Here is a 20,686-nt window from a genome sequence, read left to right on the forward strand (position 1 = left end):
ACTCATTCCGGTTGACGTGTTCATGTATTGTGTGTATTCACTGTGTTGATGTGATTCCTGTATATCATCCAGGCATTTGCTGCAGTGACTGTTTTGAATCAGAGTTTGGCTTTTGGTAACCTATTCCACCCACATACTGTAAATAAAGGTTAATGAAATAGCCTGGAGGCAGATGACAAGAGAGGATATTACCTTTGTTTGCATATGACATTGTTATTTGCAGAATGAAGGGAAGCTAGCACATGACCTGCTCTCCACTCTTTATAACCCAGAGATTAAGGGACCAAACACTGACTAGAGGACTTGTAATGCATATTCAAAAGTCCTACGTGGCCTATCCACTAATTTACTTATTATTGAGCCAAATAGAAAGTCATCTGAAAATCAATAGCCACGACTCTGTGATCTCAGAATAAAGGGGAGATCACACTATTCACTTAAAGGACGTCGGCTCTACCCATAGATCACTAATAATTTTGGTGACTGATTCTGCTTTCTAATGGAGTGAGGAAATATGATTAATCTAGTCTTGTTAAGAAATATGCATGCATTGTTTGATCCATTAAGTCTATAATACAATTTGCATAAACTCATATTTTCTCTCAGTCAAACTACAAAAACAGTAGAAAATGAAACACTTCTTTGAAATATTTCCTTAGCATGTGGGATTTGATTTGAGTCACAAATGCAACTGAGTCTAAATGTCAACAATGAGCAACTCCTCAGGAATCACTGACATTTGCTGACTCACAAATTCATTACTTTCTTCCTGAGTACTTGAAGTACACAAGGTGCTCCAACCTGCTGAGTGACTTTTTGCTTTATTGCCTGTGGGCCTAATCACACAGTTTTGTTATGGAAGTTCATTGCTTGCTGAATTTACACATCTAGGCAACAATAACAATTTGTAAATAAAAAAAAAAGGACCAGCTCCCAAAACCCCTATGAAAGTAAAATCATTTAGTGTCTATTGATGGCCTGCCAGTGTAATAAAGAAATCTATCACCTCACTGAATTGTTGTTGGTTTGTTTGTTATTGTGAGTTAGTCACACTAATTATACCCTTGGCATCACCTGATGCTGTGAACAGTGAATAAAAATATGTTTCCTCAATTGAAACCAATATTTTGTCTATTAGAACTGACTTTCCATAAATGTGTAGCCTGTATTGCCAACTGAGACCACAGATGATGTGGATTATTTAACTTGTGTTTAGGTCTGTAAAGGTATTTGTTTGCTCTGAAGTAGAGGACGACTGGTGATACAGTTGATGTTGTTGGTATAAAAATCTCACGGTGTCACGCTGTATATATATGAAGGTGTTACTTTGTGTAGGTGAAGGAAAACAGGTTTTTTTTTTCTCAGTCCAAGAGGTTCAAGTTAGGGAAAGGAATCGGATTTCCCTTTTCTACTCTGCCGGAACTTGATTCAATTGTGTATTCATACTCGTATTGTAGACATTGATTTAGCCTTGCTTCACTTTATTAAATCAGCTAAAACTTGTAACAAAGGCATGAAGTCACGATGGTGGGTAAATATATATAGAAATGTGTTACAGTGACATGACTTAAAAGATTTATCCGATTTTAGTTCCTATTTTTTTCGAGCACACGGCAGGATATGTGACCACTGGAGTCGTTCTCCGGTCTATATAAATCCGCCGCCATCTTACATTTCCCAGTCTCTGCTGTTCCGGCCGAGTCAATATTGACTGACTGCGGAGGGAGTGGACGAGGGCTCCCCGCTGACGCTCGGCTTCACGTTTTCCTCCACTTTTCTCCCATTTCAAAGTGTTTTTTTACTCTCCGGGATCCGACTGGACGGACTTGCTGTGTTGACAAGGGTAGGCTTCAACATTTAAACTGTGGGCTCCGCACAGTTTCTCCCTCTTTTCGTGTCGGGCTCAGCAGGAATGGAGCCGGTTGTTGTGTGCGGGCCGACCGGGGGATGATGCTGCTGCTTTCACGGCAGATATTTGGGATATGCCAGCCACCGCCTAGGGGGGAACATACCTATATTATCGACGACAATCATTGGCTTTATGATAGCACTTTTGGTCCTACAGACAACGGTTAACGATAACTAGTTGTATCCGATAGATTTCGCTCGCTTCTGATTTATTCGGAAACCTCAAACGGGATTTGGGAGTAAACGCCGATGTTGTGTCCTCGCCTGTTTGAATAGTTAACGGTAGCAAAGGTTAGTTAGCTTAGCGTCAACTACTATTAGCCACATTCCGCTATTCTGACTCACGTTTGCTCGACCAGGGTTTTTCGCCTTATGGTCGGTTGTTTTTGCAGCTGGTTTAGCCTCATACTCAGTTTATGTGGGTTGAAGATAACTTGGAGCTTGCAACTTGAAGCTGTGTATATGTGAACATTTTGTGTGGCTTTAAACGATCAAATTAAGTAAGTTAAGCAAACGGTCGTTAACGGTAACTAAGTTATGAAAACTAACGTTAAAGAAGAAACGTTTCGTCGAAAGTTCAGTTGGAACTGGGTCAAACTAAAAGCTGTAAGACATTTGGACATTAAATGAAGCTCTGTGCCGACTGAATTAAGCAAAACTTTTATTCGTGGTTTGTGTTTTAAAGTTTATTTTAGGTCGGAGGCCCGTGAGAATGTGTTTTCCAGTCGTCCTTTTAAACAAAGACCGACAAATTCCTCTGTGCTTTGGGAGGAAGACGAGGAGGAGCCTGAATGTGAAATTTGAGTCAGTGGTGTTAGGAGCAAGAAAGTCAGGGGCAGCTGTGAGGAAGAGGGGGTGCAGCACACGGTTATTTGGAAAAAATAGCGTTATATTGGTAGTTAATCTATTTTGTGAAATGTGTTATTAGATGTTGACTTTCTCGTCTGGACCCTTTGCATAGCCAGAGGTGTGTGTGTGTGTGTGTTTGGCTGCTGAAGAGGGACAGTCGGGTCACTACGGGGGGGGAAAAAGTTGGATACCTCGCTGCTTTTCGCCATCCTGATACTGAAAACAAGCGGTATGATGCTTCAGCTGAAATGACTGGTTGTTTTGTGGTGTTAAATGGCACAAAACGATGCGGTTTGATGTTTTCACACGTCATTGATTATGTTTTTGGTTTCAGTGGAAATAATGGTTTAGCAAGAGATGCAGAGATTAGCAGCAGCAGCAGGATGTTGACGTCTCGTCCAGCGGCTTCAGACTTAATATTTTAGTCTCTGAAGCTTTGTAACAAAACTGGTTTCTTAAAATAATTAAGTAGACACTAGAAGACAGGATGGATTATTTAAATAATTACAGGATTATAAAATCATCGGTTTCCACAAATCCTCATCCCCATAAATCACTGCCATTGTCTTTGGCTTCGGATATTGGTTAAAATATTGTGTTAATTCGTCTTCTGTGGTGCCTCAGTGAAATCCCCGATCAGATCACATAATGGAACAAAAAACGTCATTTTGTGAGCAAAATTTTCTACTAACGGTGCATTAATTTCTTCTCTTTTTAAGACGGAAGCGTGGGTGTAGGCTACATCCGAGACCGGTAGTGGTATGTTTTGAGGTAATCCACTTGCAAGAAGACGGTTACCATAAACCTTTCCATTGGTTGTGCGATTACCTAATACTGTATTTTTTCTTTCTTGTGATCCACCTTTGTGTCCAACTGAAGATGTAATTTGTATGCACTTCCAAGATTTGAGGCAGATTTGTTAATGATGGAGTGAAGATGACAGTAGTGATGTTCATATAGATTTTCCAGAAATATATTTAAATCTAATGTCTTCATGAGGAGATTCATCACTTTGTATTAATCTAAAGCTTCAGTTTATTAGTGATGGAAGATTTCAACCCATTGACTTATTAATACATATTAAAGGATTTTAATGTGTGCTTTTGTACTACTCGCATCCTATTCGGTCTCATTTCACTATTTAAAATGAAATGATTGACAGGAAAAAAAAGTCATCATCAATTGGAAATTGCTTGGATGTTTCCTGGACACCCTGTTTCTCCATAGGCATCCATCATTTTGCATCGGAGACACAGACCAAACACTGCAGCGGCTGTATGCACTGAGCTCATTGTATTGTTGGCAGCCAGCACTGAGGGCTGCTGACCCTGCACATTACATGGCTAACACTGAAGCTTGTGGCAGCTCCTGTCTCTCTGCTTGTGCCGATAATACAGCTTGTTTGGGTCATTTACTCGTATGGATGTATTGAACCCACAGTGTTTTTCACCTGAGAGGAAATGGACTGTGCAGGAGTTTAGAGAGACTTGGGTTTTTTGAAGTCCTCTTCTCAGTGAATACATTTTCCCTTTTTATCCAAGCACTGTATATTTACTTTATCAAATTATGTAAATATTAATGCCCCAACATATTGGTAAGAGACTTTAAAATTAAGTCACAAATTTCTGCAGGCTGAGGAATGAAATTTAAAATTGTAGGAAGTGTGATAAAACTGGCAGGATGATACTGATAAATCTCCAAGCTCACCTGAACTCACTTTGTTGCATAAAGGCTCAAATTTGCTGACAGACGTTTTTTCCTTTTCAGGAAGAGGAAATTGGATTGGACAGGTTAGATATGCTTGGCACTTTGAATTCCAGTTATGAATAAATGTATATGATTTTCAGCCCTTCTGTGATTGGTTGGTTTAAAGTTTCCACAAATTAAAAAAGGAGGAGAGAGACTATACTCACAGGGCAGGGATATCAGTGTGTAATTTTTTGCTTGTTACTGCATTTGCATTTTCTTTCCTGCTTGAAGGTGTTTAGAAATGCAAGATTTCCCACATAGCTTACACAGATTTCTTTCACGCTTACTTAGCTATCTGCTGGTGTTTTAGATAATTGGTTAAACTTGGGCACATTAGACCGTGTAGGTGTCGCCATGGACCAGTAATAACATACTTGGTCACGTCTTGTTTGTGGGAGTTGAAATGAAGTTATCTCATGATACTTGTCAGTCATCTGGCTTTGTGCCTAATCCTAATGGAGATGCCCTCTGTGTAGTTTGGAATGAGCCACATGTTGGAAATCCTGATGGTTCAAAGAAACAAAGTGCCTACCACTAATGAGAGGCTAATCAAATCCACATTGTGAACTGTGGTTTGTCTTTTTATTGAACATTTTTCCAGATTTAAATGTTGTAATTCGTTTGTCTTATACCTATTTTCATAATTTTCTGCTGTTGTGTATTCTCCATGCTCTGTCTGGGGCCAGATTGATATTGTATTGGTGTGGTCTGTTGAAGCAGTGTTGGATCCAACAGAAACAGATGTTTTCATCTTTATGTTCTGTTGTGGTTGTTTTCATGTTTGTCATTCAAACATCAATGAAGTCTGACCCTCTGAATGAACACTGTTTTTTCTACATTATATTTAAGGGCAGTGTAACAAACTAAAGAACACTATTTGAGGGCAAAAAGCCTGTCATTTTGTCAGTGGTGGTTGACCTGGGACAGTGGTTAGGGTCCGACGTAACTGATGGCCCAGGGCCAGTAAGAATTTATGCACGGCAAGTTGATTGAATCAGAGTTATGGGTATACAGTTCAGGACAAGGGGAGGACATTTCTCTTTGATAACGTTAAAAGTAAAGTTAGGCTTTGCTGTCGGCTTCCCGACTCATTTCAAAAAAGACGAGAGAAAAAGAGAGAGCGCAGCGGTGGTCAAGCGAGCAGAGGGAGCGGCGGTAGCGAGAACAAAGCAAAAATAAAACGTTATTTTCTGATTTTTTTTTTTTCATGGCGGTTACATTCTAAAGCACAAATAAATAACCATCAAACACTCAACAGATGATTTACTGTGGAGACAGACGCTCTTAGTTTGTTTCATTTTCCTTCTTTTCATTCATTCATTACAGTTCAACTCCATGTCTGTAGTGGACAGGTGGCTCATGGAAGCAGACAGAAGGAGCTTGCAATGAACACGCGCTAACTAACAAATGTCATTATGTTCTTTCTCACTGTTCTATCTTAACAAGTACATTTCTGTAGATCTCAGCATTGTCTCAGTTCTTGGCACAAGAGTTTATTATGAAGGTCATCTGTACTCGCTGAAATGTCCACACACTCTGGCTTTACACAAAATATGGAGATACCCACTCTTGTTCGCCATTCATTTACTGATCCAATACTTGCCTAATTTTATATTTTGCATATTTGTGTAATATATCAACATTACATATTAATAACTAAAGGAAAACAACCAAATCTAAAGGGAACTCATTATGTATACAATGAATAAATCACCGAAATTATGAAAAGAGTTTTCATTTTTTGGCTGCTGGGCCAGTAAAACTGATCTACTGGCCAAGTGGGCCAGTAGGGAAAAAATGTTATGTTGGACACTGCACTGGTGTTGCTGTGGTACACTTAACTTAATAGTGCTCTGTGTGCGTGTCCCTGCACATAACCTCGCAATCTATGTAACGTTCGCATTCATGTGCCAACCTGCTGGTTGATGTGATCCAGCGTCCTTTGCCTTGGCTCCCTTCTGGTACGTACACCTTGATAAAGCCCACATACTGCATAAGACAGTCATGTGACTCTGGTGACTGGTGTGTCAGTCATTAGTCATCTGGTTTCAATTATATGGCTTTTAACCGGACCAAGCTCAACTCTTTACATATTGGATTTCACATCTGGCTTCAAAGAAACCTTGTTCAGATTTTTGTGGCCAGGCTGCTAGCCTGATATCTTGGAACTCTTACTGTAATGAGTTTTTTTGTGTTAACAGTCAGAGTCTGACTTCAGGGCAAGGCTGCCATTTGTGTGTCTCAATTGGAGACCAGACTTTGCTTGTTTGCCCATCAAAAAAACTATCATCAGCTCCGTTTCCAAAGCCAGATGTAAAGAGCCACATTTTCCACCAGCATGAATGATAAATGGTTCCACTGTGCGCTTTGATTGTATGTTTGATTTGTATTCAGTTTGTTTGGGACATATGGCTCCCATTAGGACAGGGCTAGGTTATGTGAGGGCAGGCCTGTAAAGCTTTGGAGGATGGCGTGTGAACAGTGAATTTGAGTTGGTGAGTTGGTGAGTTTGTGGTTAGAAGCAGCAGTCTTGGAGCCTGACTCAAGATTGTGTTTTAATGACACAGCTGAGCTGGGGTGGTGTGGGAGGGAGAGGAGGGAAGTAATTCAGAGCAGTAGTTTAGCTGTCCTTGTATGTATTTGCATATTGGCAGCCATTTAATTCCACAAACTCCTACACATTCACTGACACACAGGCCAGACTGATATTCACCACTGGCTACTGTATCTCAGTTCGCCTGCTTCACTGTTTGGAGGGCTAGTCATTTTCACCGTTTGTGCTTTGTCATTTGATTCAATTACATGTTTGGGTTTAACAACTCAGAATATAGTGTTTTGCAAGCAGGATGAGTCTCTGAGAAGAAGATATTAAAACTGTAGGGCAAAGTGAGCAAATGTTATGGTAATTTTAAGTGGATAAAAACTTAGGAAAGGCTTTATAGGCTGTAAATTAAAGGTGGTTTGTATGAGCAAGGTATTTGTTAGCACACGCCCTCCAGACAAGGTGTATCAAATCTGTCAGATCATAAAGAGATAGGCTACTTAGTTATTACAGGGTCCAACAGAGATTTGTTTTTTATTCCTTTTCATACATTAGGGTGGCTACACAGTCAGTACAATCACAGTTGGCCAAACTTGCTGTTTTCTGCTTAATGTGTTCTGCAGGCCATTGTATGCGCCATTTAACCTAGAGCCAAAATGTTTAATAGGGAAAGAAACAGTAGACAGTATCGTTTTGATATGTGTGAAGACGGTGGACTGTTTTTGCCACTCAGAAAGACCAGGGAGCTGAGTGTCTCCACAGAAAGTGATGGCATCACGTAATAGTCAGACAGTCTGTTGACAGCTAAGTTTGATGTCTTTGAAACAGGATCTCTAAGATTCAGGGTTGTGAGGTAGCCTGGTCCTGCCAGTTTGTAAAACTGAAGTTGGCTCACACCTCTACTAAAGAGAGAATGATATTTAAAGGATACAACTCAGAGTGTATTGACTTTAACATTGTTAGACATTGTCACCACAAGTTGACAAATGTTTTGTGGTCATAACTAAATGTAAAATCTTGTGTCATGAGAAATTACTTTCTCAAATTATTGACTAATGTTTACACACTGTCTCTTGGTCTATTACACCTAAAATCAGAACTGATGTCTTTACTTTCAGAATTGTACATGACTGTCTGACACACATAAACCTGAAATATCAAATGATATTTCTGGCAGCCATTTTTTACATTTCTTTCAGGGACTGACATCACAGCTGCTGGTTTCACTACATCTGACCTTACAACAGTAACGTAGCCGCACGCCTGTTGCATCAACAAACGGCTGCTCAGAGTTTGAATCTGACGCATTGACTTTCAGGAGGGACAGATGAAAAATAATCCTCCAAAAAGCAGGGTTTCTTATCTCATATTTCCTGTATGTCATAAGAGAAATATGACACACACAGTATAAACATGGTTTGTTTGGTGTGTAGTGCTAAATTTCATTGTTTTGATTTGCTCAATGGCGCTTGATAAATGTGAGCACAGTATTGTTCATGTTATATAAAAATGAAGGTGAGGTAACCAGTGTTATTTGGGGTTGTGGAGCCTTGTGTATTTTCATGTGGACTGCAGATTCTGTGGAACCAGCATGTCTGCTATTTTATTATTAGTTCACTGCAGGGAGCTGGATCTTGTTGTTACTCACCTCTACTTTCTCTGTAAAGATAAAAATGAATTCCTGGCTCTTTGTAGCTCTACCCTCATTTTCCTCCAGCTCCTCCTTTAGTATCAGAACATGTCCAAACTGGTATGCCGTGATTGAAAGGGATTTGGTCTCTATCTTCCTGTTGGATTCATCTCCGAATGACCACAGATGTGCTTTTGAAGGGGTCTGAAAAGGGTTTCTGACTATGGATATACTGCCCCTGTTTCTGTGTTTCGTTTTAGTCGGGATTTTCTTCTGAATTTTCCCAATTTCCTGTGTTTGTGTGTGACTGTCATAATATTCATCTTTGAGTATGGATTGAAAATACCGCTGTTTCAATTTTTCTTGTTTTTTATTTTTTGTTTTTTTTTTTCTGAATTAATCCCCTCTCGCTCGCTTCTCTCCTGCCATTGCCAGTGTTTACTTTCCTGCAGAGTGTGGTTTCAGCTTCAAAGCTAGTGCAGGAATGTGTATGCCCTCCTCCCTCCCCCTGCCTCTTTTCTCCACCCAATGCTCCACTTCCCTGTCCTTCCTCACCTAAATAGTTGCTAGCTGCTACACTTAATGGGGTCTTTGTGTGTGAGCTGCTGCTGTTTGCATGTCTGACTTTTAAGAGAAGAGGAAATCCAAGAAAAGGAGGAGACAGGAAAGGAAAGAAGGCAGTGGAAAGTTGCTTGTCTAGGCCGTTTATCATTAATTTCTAACCGTCTGTTTTGATGCTTTTACCTCTCCTTTGATGTTTTCGTGTTGTAATGAAATGGCTGATGTTTGACTGGAAGTAAAGAGGACTGGTAATGAGCAGGGGTAGAGGGAAGGAATGATGGAAGGTGAGAGGCTACAGAGGCATCTGGGCTGATGGCTTTTTTATTTATTTTTTCCTCCCTGTGTTTCAGATCAGGAAGCTGTGCCGGCCGTGGTTTGAGAAAGGAACATGGCTTCCCAGGGTGAGTTAATGGCTTCAGGCACATAACTCAAACTCTTGTTTACGTTCTTGTTCTCTGAATCTCTCTTCTCTCTCTCACGCACACACACACAAACACCTCTATATTGAATAGTGTGCATTGTATTAAACTTAGCAGCAGTCCAAAACTGCCTATTCCCGGGGAGCAGATTTATGTTCACAGTAGAACAGAGAATTAGTTATTGATTTCAATTTGAAACTTGGAGCACTGGTAAAATCAGACTTCAAGCTTGAATAGACCATTACTGTTAAATCACACACATTTGGAGTTTGGAAATGCAGTTGTACAACCATACCAAGATTTTTGGTGTAAGAAATCTAGATCCAGAAATTGGATTAATAATTGTGGTTACACAGTATCTTTGCAGTGATTTTGTAGGCTTAGTAGTTTTTGTTTGTTTTGTATGATGTAATATTTTCTTGTCAGGCTCACTTGAAATGAATGTCACGCTGTTCCCAAGAAATTACAAAGCTTGCAATACCTGTTTCTCTGCATTATAATGTTGTTGTCAGTTGACAAATATTAAACAAGAGTGTGGATTACCAAACTACTACTTATATTGTGCTGCTGCAAAGTTGGTTAGACTGACTTTGTCGAACATTTTTCCTTTTTTGATGCATGTTTTCTAATATTTTTTTCTCCTTCCAGCTGATCTGATGGAGCTGGACATGGCCATGGAGCCAGACCGTAAGGCGGCAGTCAGTCACTGGCAGCAACAGTCCTACCTGGATTCAGGCATCCATTCAGGGGCCACCACAACAGCTCCCTCACTGAGTGGGAAAGGCAACCCTGAGGAAGATGATGTTGACAACCAGGTCATGTATGAGTGGGAGCAGGGCTTCAACCAGAATTTCTCCCAGGAACAAGTACAAGGTGAGTCCTAATACCTCCTAATAGTTGTTAACCTTTTGAGGCAGTTCTGTAAAATCTTGGACATATAATGGCTAAACAATTTATCCCCTGTCTCTTCTAGACCTGGATGGTCAGTATGCCATGACACGTGCCCAGCGAGTGCGTGCAGCAATGTTCCCAGAGACCCTTGAGGAAGGCATGCAGATCCCCTCTACACAGTATGACACAGCAAACCCCACCAACGTCCAGAGGCTGGCAGAGCCCTCGCAAATGCTCAAACATGCTGTGGTCAATCTGATCAACTATCAAGATGACGCTGAACTGGCAACCAGAGCCATACCAGAACTCACCAAACTACTCAATGATGAAGACCAGGTACTTGTCCTTGCAAACTGTGGGTCAAAATTGGCTCTGAATTGTTGTTCTTTCCCGCTAACGTTTTTGTCCGTCTCCTCCAGGTTGTAGTAAACAAAGCAGCGGTGATGGTCCACCAGCTTTCAAAGAAAGAAGCTTCGCGTCACGCCATCATGCGCTCCCCTCAGATGGTGTCTGCCATCGTCAGGACCATGCAGAACACAAACGATGTGGAGACAGCTCGCTGCACCGCAGGAACACTGCACAACCTGTCCCATCACAGAGAGGGACTGCTGGCCATCTTTAAGTCTGGAGGAATACCAGCTCTAGTTAAAATGCTCGGGTATGTGAGAGGATGAATGGACACTTTTACTGGAAGGGTTTTTAAAAGCTTTTCCATATATTTGATGTAGCATGAAGGAAGTCATGTCAGGGTTTTTCCTGCATAGAGGAATTTTTGGCACCTCAAAGATGTGTTAGCCAGCGCCAAAATGATGAGAATTGAGAATAAAAATAGCAATTCAAATCCTCTCTGAATAGAACAAACAGAACGTAAACTTAAATATGACGTCTTTGACTTCCAGCGGTCAACTCTCCTCTCATCCACGGCAGCTATATTTTACACATGTGGCTGGCGCTGGACAAACGCAGCCAGCTAAGCTGCCTTGTTTTGAGCCTGAACACTCCGCTGTGAAGCTAGCGCTAATAGGAGAGGACTTCCTGTGATTTCTCACAAAATAAAAGCTGTTTTATTTCTGATGAAAATCTTAAACGCTGAATTATAACTAGGGTTGGGTACCGAACTCAGTACTTTTAAATATACCAACCGAATTACGCTGGTACTACCATGTACCGATTCTCTTTAGATCAATTGGTGCCAAATTTCGGTACCCTGCAGGACTCAGAGTGAGCGCAGCCCTGAAATAAGTTCACTGACTGGAGCGTCTCACATGGAGGCTCCAACACTGAGAGGACTACCAACCCACGGATACAAAGAAACGCAACAGATCAGTTTTACCAGCCTGCATGGCAGCTAGTTAGCGTGGCTAGCATCGTTAGCATAGCCATGCCGTGCTGTGTGTAGCCCATAGACTGTATACAAATCAGATGTAGCAGCTTCAAGTTGCTGGTTTAACAGCACTGTGCTTGGCAGGTGACAGGTGTGTTTACTGTGTTTGTGTGCTCTAAAAGATGTCACATAGCATGTATAAAGCTGACTGTTAGCCTAGCATGCTAATCCTACAATCCCACATATGGAAATGTCTACGTAGTGTTTCTCTGTAACAAAGCAGTATTACTTTGTTAATTTGTTATTAGTTTTGTTAATTTGGGTTTCATTTACTCAAACATAATAGACTTTTTTGTTCATCAAATGGTCAGAAATAACAGGAAAATGCATAGATTCCTGTCAAATAAGGTAACAGGCTCATTGCGTTTACTGTACGCAGACCGATGATGCTTACTGTCATGCATAGTCACCCCTCAAAAGGTCCATTCTGAGCCAGGACAAACCCTGCATGTGGGACAAAGAGGAGTCTTAGCAGAAGTTTCTACTGTCCCTGGTTAAAAAAATTTTTGTGTTCTGTTTCATCATCGACAATAACTTAAATACTTGATGTTATTGGTAATTGGCGAGTCAAAATGGTCTAGATTCTTATGGAAAGCAAGTATAATAAAGTCTATTGGCACAGTGGCTTATCAGCTGTGATGAAAGAAATATGGTAAACTGGCTACAGGCAGAGGATGTAGAGAGGAAAGGCCTGTGAGAGAAACCTAATTTGATACATATCTAGTTGTGGTTATTTCCCAGTTGGGACAGTAATCTAATATAATTTCTTTGTTCTGCAGTTCACCAGTGGACTCTGTCCTGTTCTATGCCATTACCACCCTCCACAACCTCCTGCTGCACCAGGAAGGAGCCAAGATGGCTGTCCGTTTGGCTGGCGGTCTACAGAAAATGGTGGCTCTGCTCAACAAGACCAATGTTAAGTTCCTGGCCATCACCACCGACTGTCTCCAAATTCTGGCCTATGGAAACCAGGAAAGCAAGGTGAGGGTTTAGTGGGAGGTCAGATGTGAATACTGTGTTTATCTTTATCTTTAACACACCTAACCCTGTTGTGTGTTCTGTTTTTGTGTAGTTGATCATTCTGGCCAGCGGTGGCCCCCAGGCGTTGGTCAACATCATGAGGACTTACACCTACGAGAAGCTGCTGTGGACCACGAGCCGAGTGCTCAAAGTACTGTCAGTTTGCTCCAGTAACAAGCCTGCCATTGTAGAAGCCGGTACGTTGCCTTCACTTTCAAGTGTTTGTAGTGTGAGCTCGAATATCATTACAGGTTTTGACTTTTGGTTTGTTTTAAAGCATTTGAAACAGCCACCACTGCAATTCAAACATTTGTCAAATAACAATGAACTTAGTGATTTGAAATGTATTTACTTTTTTTAATTTATTTTTCCACACATGTGTAAATAACAACTCTTTTCATGTTTGTCCCTCTTTCAGGAGGCATGCAGGCTCTGGGACTCCACCTGACAGACCCCAGCCAGAGACTGGTCCAGAACTGTCTCTGGACTCTCAGGAACTTATCAGATGCTGCCACCAAACAGGTGATGAGAATTGTTCTCTGTACAAACAATCAAGTCTTTTTATGTCTCCGCGCTGGCGACAGCCGTGACTGGCGGCATTATGTTTTCGGACTGTCCGTCCGTCCTATTCTCCACTTGTCTACTTGGACTCAAGGATGAACTGATTAGATTTGGTGGTCAAAGGTCAAGGTCACTGTGACCTCACAAACACGTTTTTGGCCAGAACTCAGGAATTCATATAGCTATGACAAAGTTTCAGTCTCTAAGTGAAGACAGCATGGAAAGGAAATGATTCACTGGAATCATATGTAAATATAGTGATAACTTCGATTTCACCAAAAAATACACTTAATATTTGTAGTGAAGACTTTGAAGGAATTTAATAAAAAGGTATTACGAGTCTGGACAGACATGGATGTAAACTGCTACTTGAGGCATATAACTGTGAGGTGGTATTTCTAGTTTTTCAGTGAAAGACAGTGAGAAGAAATTAAAGTTTGCTTAATAGACTCAGTAGCCTCAGTCTCCCTCAGTTCTGTAATTAGTTTTGCTCAGCAGGTACTTGTGTTGTGCTGTACAAGACAAAAAATGAGAAAGAAACAGATTTTAATTTTTTTTTGTGTGTGTTAAAATTCATCTTAGTACCTCGCACTTACATGCTCTTGATAGTGTGTACTGATCCTTTTCATGCTAACATCACACCTGGTTTTCCTTTCCAGGAGGGGATGGAGGGTCTGCTAGGAACTCTGGTTCAACTTCTCGGCAGTGACGACATTAATGTGGTGACCTGTGCTGCCGGCATCCTGTCCAACCTGACCTGCAACAACTACAAGAACAAGATGATGGTCTGCCAGGTCAGTACACACATAGTTAATATACAGTATTTATTACTATGTAGTTACTGTTTTCAAATAATGTGTCAAATGTTTGGACATGGAGATTTTGTTCTGTGTAAATGTGTTATTATACAAATCTGATATATTGCCCTTATTTGTGAAGTTTTCATATTATCCACCCAGTAAAACTGAATCTGACGCATCTATTTATGTGTCATGCTATCTGTCTCTCTGTAGGTTGGAGGTATTGAGGCGTTGGTTCGCACAGTGCTGCGGGCTGGAGACAGAGAAGACATCACAGAACCCGCTATCTGTGCACTGCGTCACCTCACATCTCGACACCAGGACGCTGAGATGGCACAGAATGCAGTCAGACTGCACTACGGCCTGCCGGTGGTGGTCAAATTACTGCATCCGCCGTCACACTGGCCACTTATTAAGGTGCGCGCACGCACGCACGCACACACACACACACACACACACACACACACACACACACACACACACACACGGACCTGCCAGCAGCTGTTTGCCACATGAGCTGCCCATTATACTGGCCTTAGTGATGTCTCCAGTGAAAATCAGTTTACACTTGATTACACCTCAAAGCCAAAATAATGGGCCCAGTACGACTTTAAATGCAGTTATATAACATCAGACAACATTGTTTCACTAAGATTTTCACTATTTCTTCATATTTCATATGTGGTTTCATGTATTTTATTTTTTAAATGTGCATTAACAATAGCTTATTCTACACTATTGACAATGTCCATTTATAAACTATAGTTGACTCCGCACTAATTTTACCTGCAAACCTTGATCAGATGTAACTACTGACTATGTAATGTTGATGTTTAAAAGATGCTTAATTGACATGTGACTGTTCTCCATCAGGCTACAGTCGGTCTGATCCGTAACCTGGCGCTGTGCCCTGCCAACCACGCCCCTCTGAGGGAGCAGGGAGCCATCCCCAGACTGGTTCAGCTGCTGGTCAGAGCACACCAAGACACACAGAGACGCACCAGCATGGGAGGCACACAGCAGCAGTTTGTGGTGAGAGCACACACTTAACGCTTCTGTGAACACACACCTTCACAACGTATAAACACCAGCACAGCATAATAAATGTAATACAACTCTGTGTAACAGCGGTGCCATGATGTCTTCACAACCAGCAGAACTCTGTCTCACACACCTCTGTTGGCCTGTTGGGAGGTTTAGATTGCACCAGTATACAGCATCTCCACAATTTAACATTACTAATTGAGTGTTTGTGTCATTAGGAGGGAGTTCGCATGGAGGAGATTGTGGAGGGCTGCACAGGAGCACTTCACATCCTGGCCAGAGACGTCCACAACAGAATAGTCATCAGAGGACTAAACACCATTCCACTCTTTGTACAGGTAAAAACAAACATTTCTTTGTACTTGTGTTGTCATTTTGTAAACGCACCAATACATAATTAAAATAAATCTCACAGTGAACGAAAATATTGAGAATTTGTGTTTTAAACTATTACTAATGTGATTAAATTGTCTTCAGTGTAATTGGATTGAGTAGGGAGCATGATACGTAGTAATTTTAAACGTCACATTGCAGTAGTTTGAGAAATAATCCCAGACACGGTTGCTCCAGGCAGATAAAACTGGACGTGCTCGAGAAAGTAAAATGTATTGAACCACCTGTTGTGTGTGTCCTCACACTCCACGAGGCTTCTGCTTGTTGCATCTTAGATCATCTGCCCCTCTGCAGCAGAACACTCTGCAGGGTGAGAATCTCTTTTTTTTTTTTTTTTTTTTTAAGCTTCTTGTGTGTTTGTGTGCAGCTGTTGTATTCTCCCATCGAGAACATCCAGCGTGTAGCAGCAGGCGTCCTGTGTGAGTTGGCCCAGGATAAAGAAGCTGCTGAGGCCATCGAGGCTGAGGGAGCCACCGCCCCGCTCACAGAGCTATTGCACAGCCGCAATGAAGGAGTTGGTATGTTGACAAAAACACACTCATTTACATACTGCAATCATTCACGTAATGGCTACTCTCAGCTGCACAGATGTTCAGAGGAGCCAGTCCAACTGAGCTGAGTGGGAATGACTATAAAACACCAGCAGTTAGAAAAAGATCCTTTTTATACAAGTTTTCCAAGAACACTTAAACGTTGCACTTGATTTACTTTTCTACATTAAAAATGTTGTGACTATTATAATGGACAAGATGTGTCTCCCAATTGTCTCCTCTCCATGATGGCTGTATTATTGCTTTATTTGTAGTACATGTTTTTTTTGTTTTTTTTTAACTGACACAGCAGAAAGTCTAACCTGTCAACTGTTCATCTTCCTCAGCCACCTACGCTGCAGCAGTTTTGTTCCGTATGTCAGAGGACAAACCCCAAGACTACAAGAAACGCCTCTCTGTAGAACTCACCAGCTCGCTCTTCAGGACAGAACCGATGGCCTGGAACGAGGTATGAAGCTCTCAATATCAGTTTTGTTAAAGAATTGATAATCAGCATATCTGTGCACACAGTGCTCAGATGTTAATTTATAAGACTGCACAAAGACCTGCTGAAGTGTAACTGGTCTCACTGATCTGCTGCCACCGTGCTCACGTTGTATTTCTGTTTCACTGTAGACTGGAGAGCTGGGTTTGGACATCGGAGCTCAGGGAGAACCTCTCGGCTACAGACAGGAAGGTAAGTCACCTCCTCACCTCTGACTGGCTGGGAGACTCCCAGCTCACAAACCTGAGCAGTCTGGCTGCAACAAAAAGATTTTAGCTGGTTTTGTACTAACTGGGCATGAAGTAGTCACCCTCTCTGTTCTGAGTGACGTCTTGTCCTGGTAGTTTCTCCAAACCCAGGGACCTCCTCTGCCCCCTTTAAGTTGATACACAACTAAATATTTGCACAGTCCAATGTCCGTTTGTTCACTGTCATACAGCTGATGACAAGACTGGTTAAAGGTTGTGATACACCGGCAGCTGGACACACTGGCCTTCTAGTAATGAATGGAGATGAATTTGTTCCCTGCTGTCAAACACAGGCGGCTATGAGAAATATGAAACCGCTGCTTATTGTCACAGTTGGCCATCTTAATATTACCATGACCTTGGACTGTGTACTGATCAATAGGCTATGGGACAAGGGTTAGCTGTTTATTTTAATTTGCACAGCTCTCGTCCTGCAGCCTGTAATTGGCTGTTAGTCAGCTGCTTCGTCAGTTCCCCAAATGAAAACCAGACTTGGAGCCACCACAGATGGATTTCTGTTGGTGGAACCACGTAAACGGAGTTGAGCTGAATTCAGACTCCTTGACGTAGCAGTTTGAAGAGTTCATCCGTGGTTTGTGTGCTGGAGGATGGACAGTGTGGCGTGTTGCTGTGCCGTGTGCGTTTGATCATACTACTGTGTGACAGCTTGGTTTGTTAACATGCTTCTAACAACTGCTCTGCTTCCCCTGCCTCTCCTCCCTCCACTCCCCCCCTCTCCCAGACCCAAGCTACCGTTCCTTCCATTCGGGAGGTTACGGAGGGGACTCGATGGGTATGGAGCCCATGATGGACCATGATCTGGGCGGGGGCCACCACCCTGGCCAGGACTACCCCCCTGTAGAGGGGCTGCCTGACCTGGGACACGCCCAGGAACTGATAGAGGGCCTGCCACCCGGTGACTCCAACCAACTGGCCTGGTTTGATACCGACTTGTAAATACCAAGACCAACATTACACTACACTTTCTACTAGGTAAGATGAGCTTCACTCTCCACTCTGTAGACCTGTGTCAGCTCAAGTAAATGGAAACCGTTTCTTTAAGCGAGATGTAAAAGTATCAGCACAGTGGGGAGGATTTCTGTCTGGAGAAGATGACTGAGGAGGGAGAGGAGTGGATTTACTCACTGAGGCCGCTGCATGTTCAGACTGCTCCTAATTGCAAAGCTGTGTGATGTGATGTTGGTGTTTGATCTGTGTGTGTGGTCTTTTACAACTCTGTGCTGTCTCCGTCCTCTCACTCCTCCTCACTTTTCTTTCTTTCTTCCCCCCCCCCTTGCAGCTGTATCATGTGATCTGGATGAACCTGCATCGTGATTCGCCCATATGGAGGAGGCGGGGTTTCAGAAAGTGCCTGAAGACGACTCAACAACAGCAAGCAGAGTTTCCTGTCTATGGGAACTCCATTGGGACAAACTAGATTTAAGTGCGGTTCTGTTCTGGTCTCAGCCTGATGGTGGGCTGATTTCAAATCCTGACATGACACACGGATTTTGATCTCAAAGGTTGATTTTGAAAAAACCCTTTTTATGTATTTTGTTTTTTCATTTTTACTTTTAGTTTTACTTTTTTTATTCTGTTTTCCTCAAGTCTGTAATGGTACAAATTGATTCTAGCTTGCTTTTTTTTTTTCATTATTCTGAATTATGATACTCATCTCTTGTTTTTGCAGTCCCTTGTATTTTAAGTCTCTGGTAGTGTTGAGTTTTTTAGTGGTAATGCTCCATCCAAGTAAAGAATCTGATCACATTTTAAATGGTGTCCAAACACTAAAGTTAATCAGTTGAATTGTATTCTGATGATCAAGTGTAACATTGTGTAGCTTTTGTATAAAAAAAAACATGAATTGGAAATCATGGTCCAAATATCAAGCTATTTTCTTGCTTTAAAGGTGGACACTGAGGTGTCTCTGCTGTTCCAAAGGGGGTGTAGCTGACCTAGCTGGATGGGTGTGGCTGTGGAAGGACTGGGGTGGAGGAGGGCTCTTATTGGTCTGCTGTTACTAAGGGGTGGGGTAGTGGGAGGAGCTGGTTGCTGTAGCCTGCTGTGTTCTGAAACAATAAAATGGACTGTCATTTCACCCGGATGCCTCCACGTCTCATTTCACCAACACCTTACAGCAAAACACTCAAGAGTCACTTACTGCCTTTTTCAAGAGCTTTTGACTATTTTATTTTTTTATCCAGTTTGCAGCTGGGTCATATTGTTGAGAGAGTTTGACTATTTTGAAAATAAAAGCAACAGTCTTTGATTCGCAACCAGCCAGTTAACTGAGCGCCGTGGTAGCTGAATGGTTACAGCGTACACCACATTAACGTCTGGTCGACTCCACCAGGGGACCTTTGTTGCATGTGACGCCCCTTCCTCTCCACTATCAGCTGACTAATACAGGGAAAAATGCCCGAAATCAATTTAAAAAAAAAAAAAAAATCCTAAAGGTTTGTGCCGTAGAAAAGCTACTTTAGACATCAGGTCTTGGCTGGCTGAATGAGGACGTCAGTTTGTCAACGTCTAACAAACACAGCATGTCGTCCTCAACAATAACTCCATTAGACAGAGATACTGTATGATCACAACAACACAGATGTGACCCCTCAGTTTATAAATCTGATGACAGCGAGGTGTGGAAAACCGATCCACCAACTGTGAAAACAAGCGTCCACCTGCAGGGCTGCACAGTTTGTCAGGAGGTCTGTTCACTGTCTTCCTCACATGAGATGAAGATGATGTGTCACACTGTAGTTGGTTCATCTTGGTGGACAACTGAACAGTGACAGCTGTGTTTTCTGTAGCGTTAGTGAGATTTACATATGTAATTAGAACCTGAAGTGAAGAACTAAAAGCTCGCCTGTGGTGTCCAGGTGTGATGAGTCCAGGATTTAATTTAGTTTTTTTCAGAGGACATGATGTTTTATGGAGGACATCTGGGTGGTTTGAGGGTATTTCCCAGGATCCACCTTCCCAACAAGATGCCTTCACATCTCCCATATAGTGATTGGAAAGATTCCTGAGTTAACGGTTTTACCATGACTACAGAGTTTGTCATGTGAGGATTAAAATACTGTGTACTGACGATACAACACCATATCTATTAAATTAGGGTTTAATTATATTGAATTAGGCTGATATGAAGTGTCCATATTTGTTTTGGTTTTCAGGCACTTCTCTATTATTAAGTGCCAGATTGGGTACACCAGTGCTTTCAGAAAAAAGTTTCCCAGTAATAATTACAACAGCTTTGATACGTCATGAAGGCGACACTCGTCTCACTCTAAACTCTAAATGACCCCATTCAGCCTCTCACCAACATACTAGGTACATCTAGTAGGAAGCAATCAAGGACGGAGCAAGGCATCTAATGGTGGACATCAGATGTACCTGCTGAATGATTTAAATAAACTTGAGTTAACTATAATATCAGATTCTTCTAGGTGTCAGTCTTACACTTAGTTCATGGCACTGGTCCCTGCTGCCAGCACGCAGGAGAAGAGAGAATATGTGTGGCAGCAGTTGAGCAGCGTGTTGCTCATATAGAAATACAGTGATGATGAGAGACGCACGTACAGTATATGACGGCTGATTGAGTTAATGTTCTGTCATCAATGCTCACGACAAGTGTGTAGACAAATTTAGA

General features: G+C 41.9%; 1 protein-coding gene across 1 annotated transcript; it reads left to right on the forward strand.

Annotated features, from left to right (window-relative positions):
- Positions 1 to 1,669: 1,669 nt before the first annotated feature.
- Positions 1,670 to 19,132, forward strand: ctnnb1 (catenin (cadherin-associated protein), beta 1). The gene is made up of 17 exons (XM_042424012.1): positions 1,670 to 1,843; positions 9,590 to 9,640; positions 10,307 to 10,531; positions 10,632 to 10,885; positions 10,969 to 11,207; positions 12,713 to 12,914; positions 13,006 to 13,150; positions 13,372 to 13,475; positions 14,174 to 14,308; positions 14,528 to 14,731; positions 15,188 to 15,346; positions 15,577 to 15,696; positions 16,119 to 16,269; positions 16,629 to 16,750; positions 16,918 to 16,978; positions 17,777 to 18,027; positions 18,335 to 19,132. Exons 2-16 carry the CDS (start codon positions 9,628 to 9,630, stop codon positions 17,989 to 17,991), a joined length of 2,349 nt encoding a protein of 782 aa, XP_042279946.1. The 5' UTR covers positions 1,670 to 1,843; positions 9,590 to 9,627; the 3' UTR covers positions 17,992 to 18,027; positions 18,335 to 19,132.
- The last annotated feature ends 1,554 nt before the right edge of the window (positions 19,133 to 20,686 follow it).

This window comes from Thunnus maccoyii, chromosome 10 (assembly GCF_910596095.1).
Source record: "Thunnus maccoyii chromosome 10, fThuMac1.1, whole genome shotgun sequence".
Lineage (NCBI taxonomy): Eukaryota > Metazoa > Chordata > Actinopteri > Scombriformes > Scombridae > Thunnus > Thunnus maccoyii.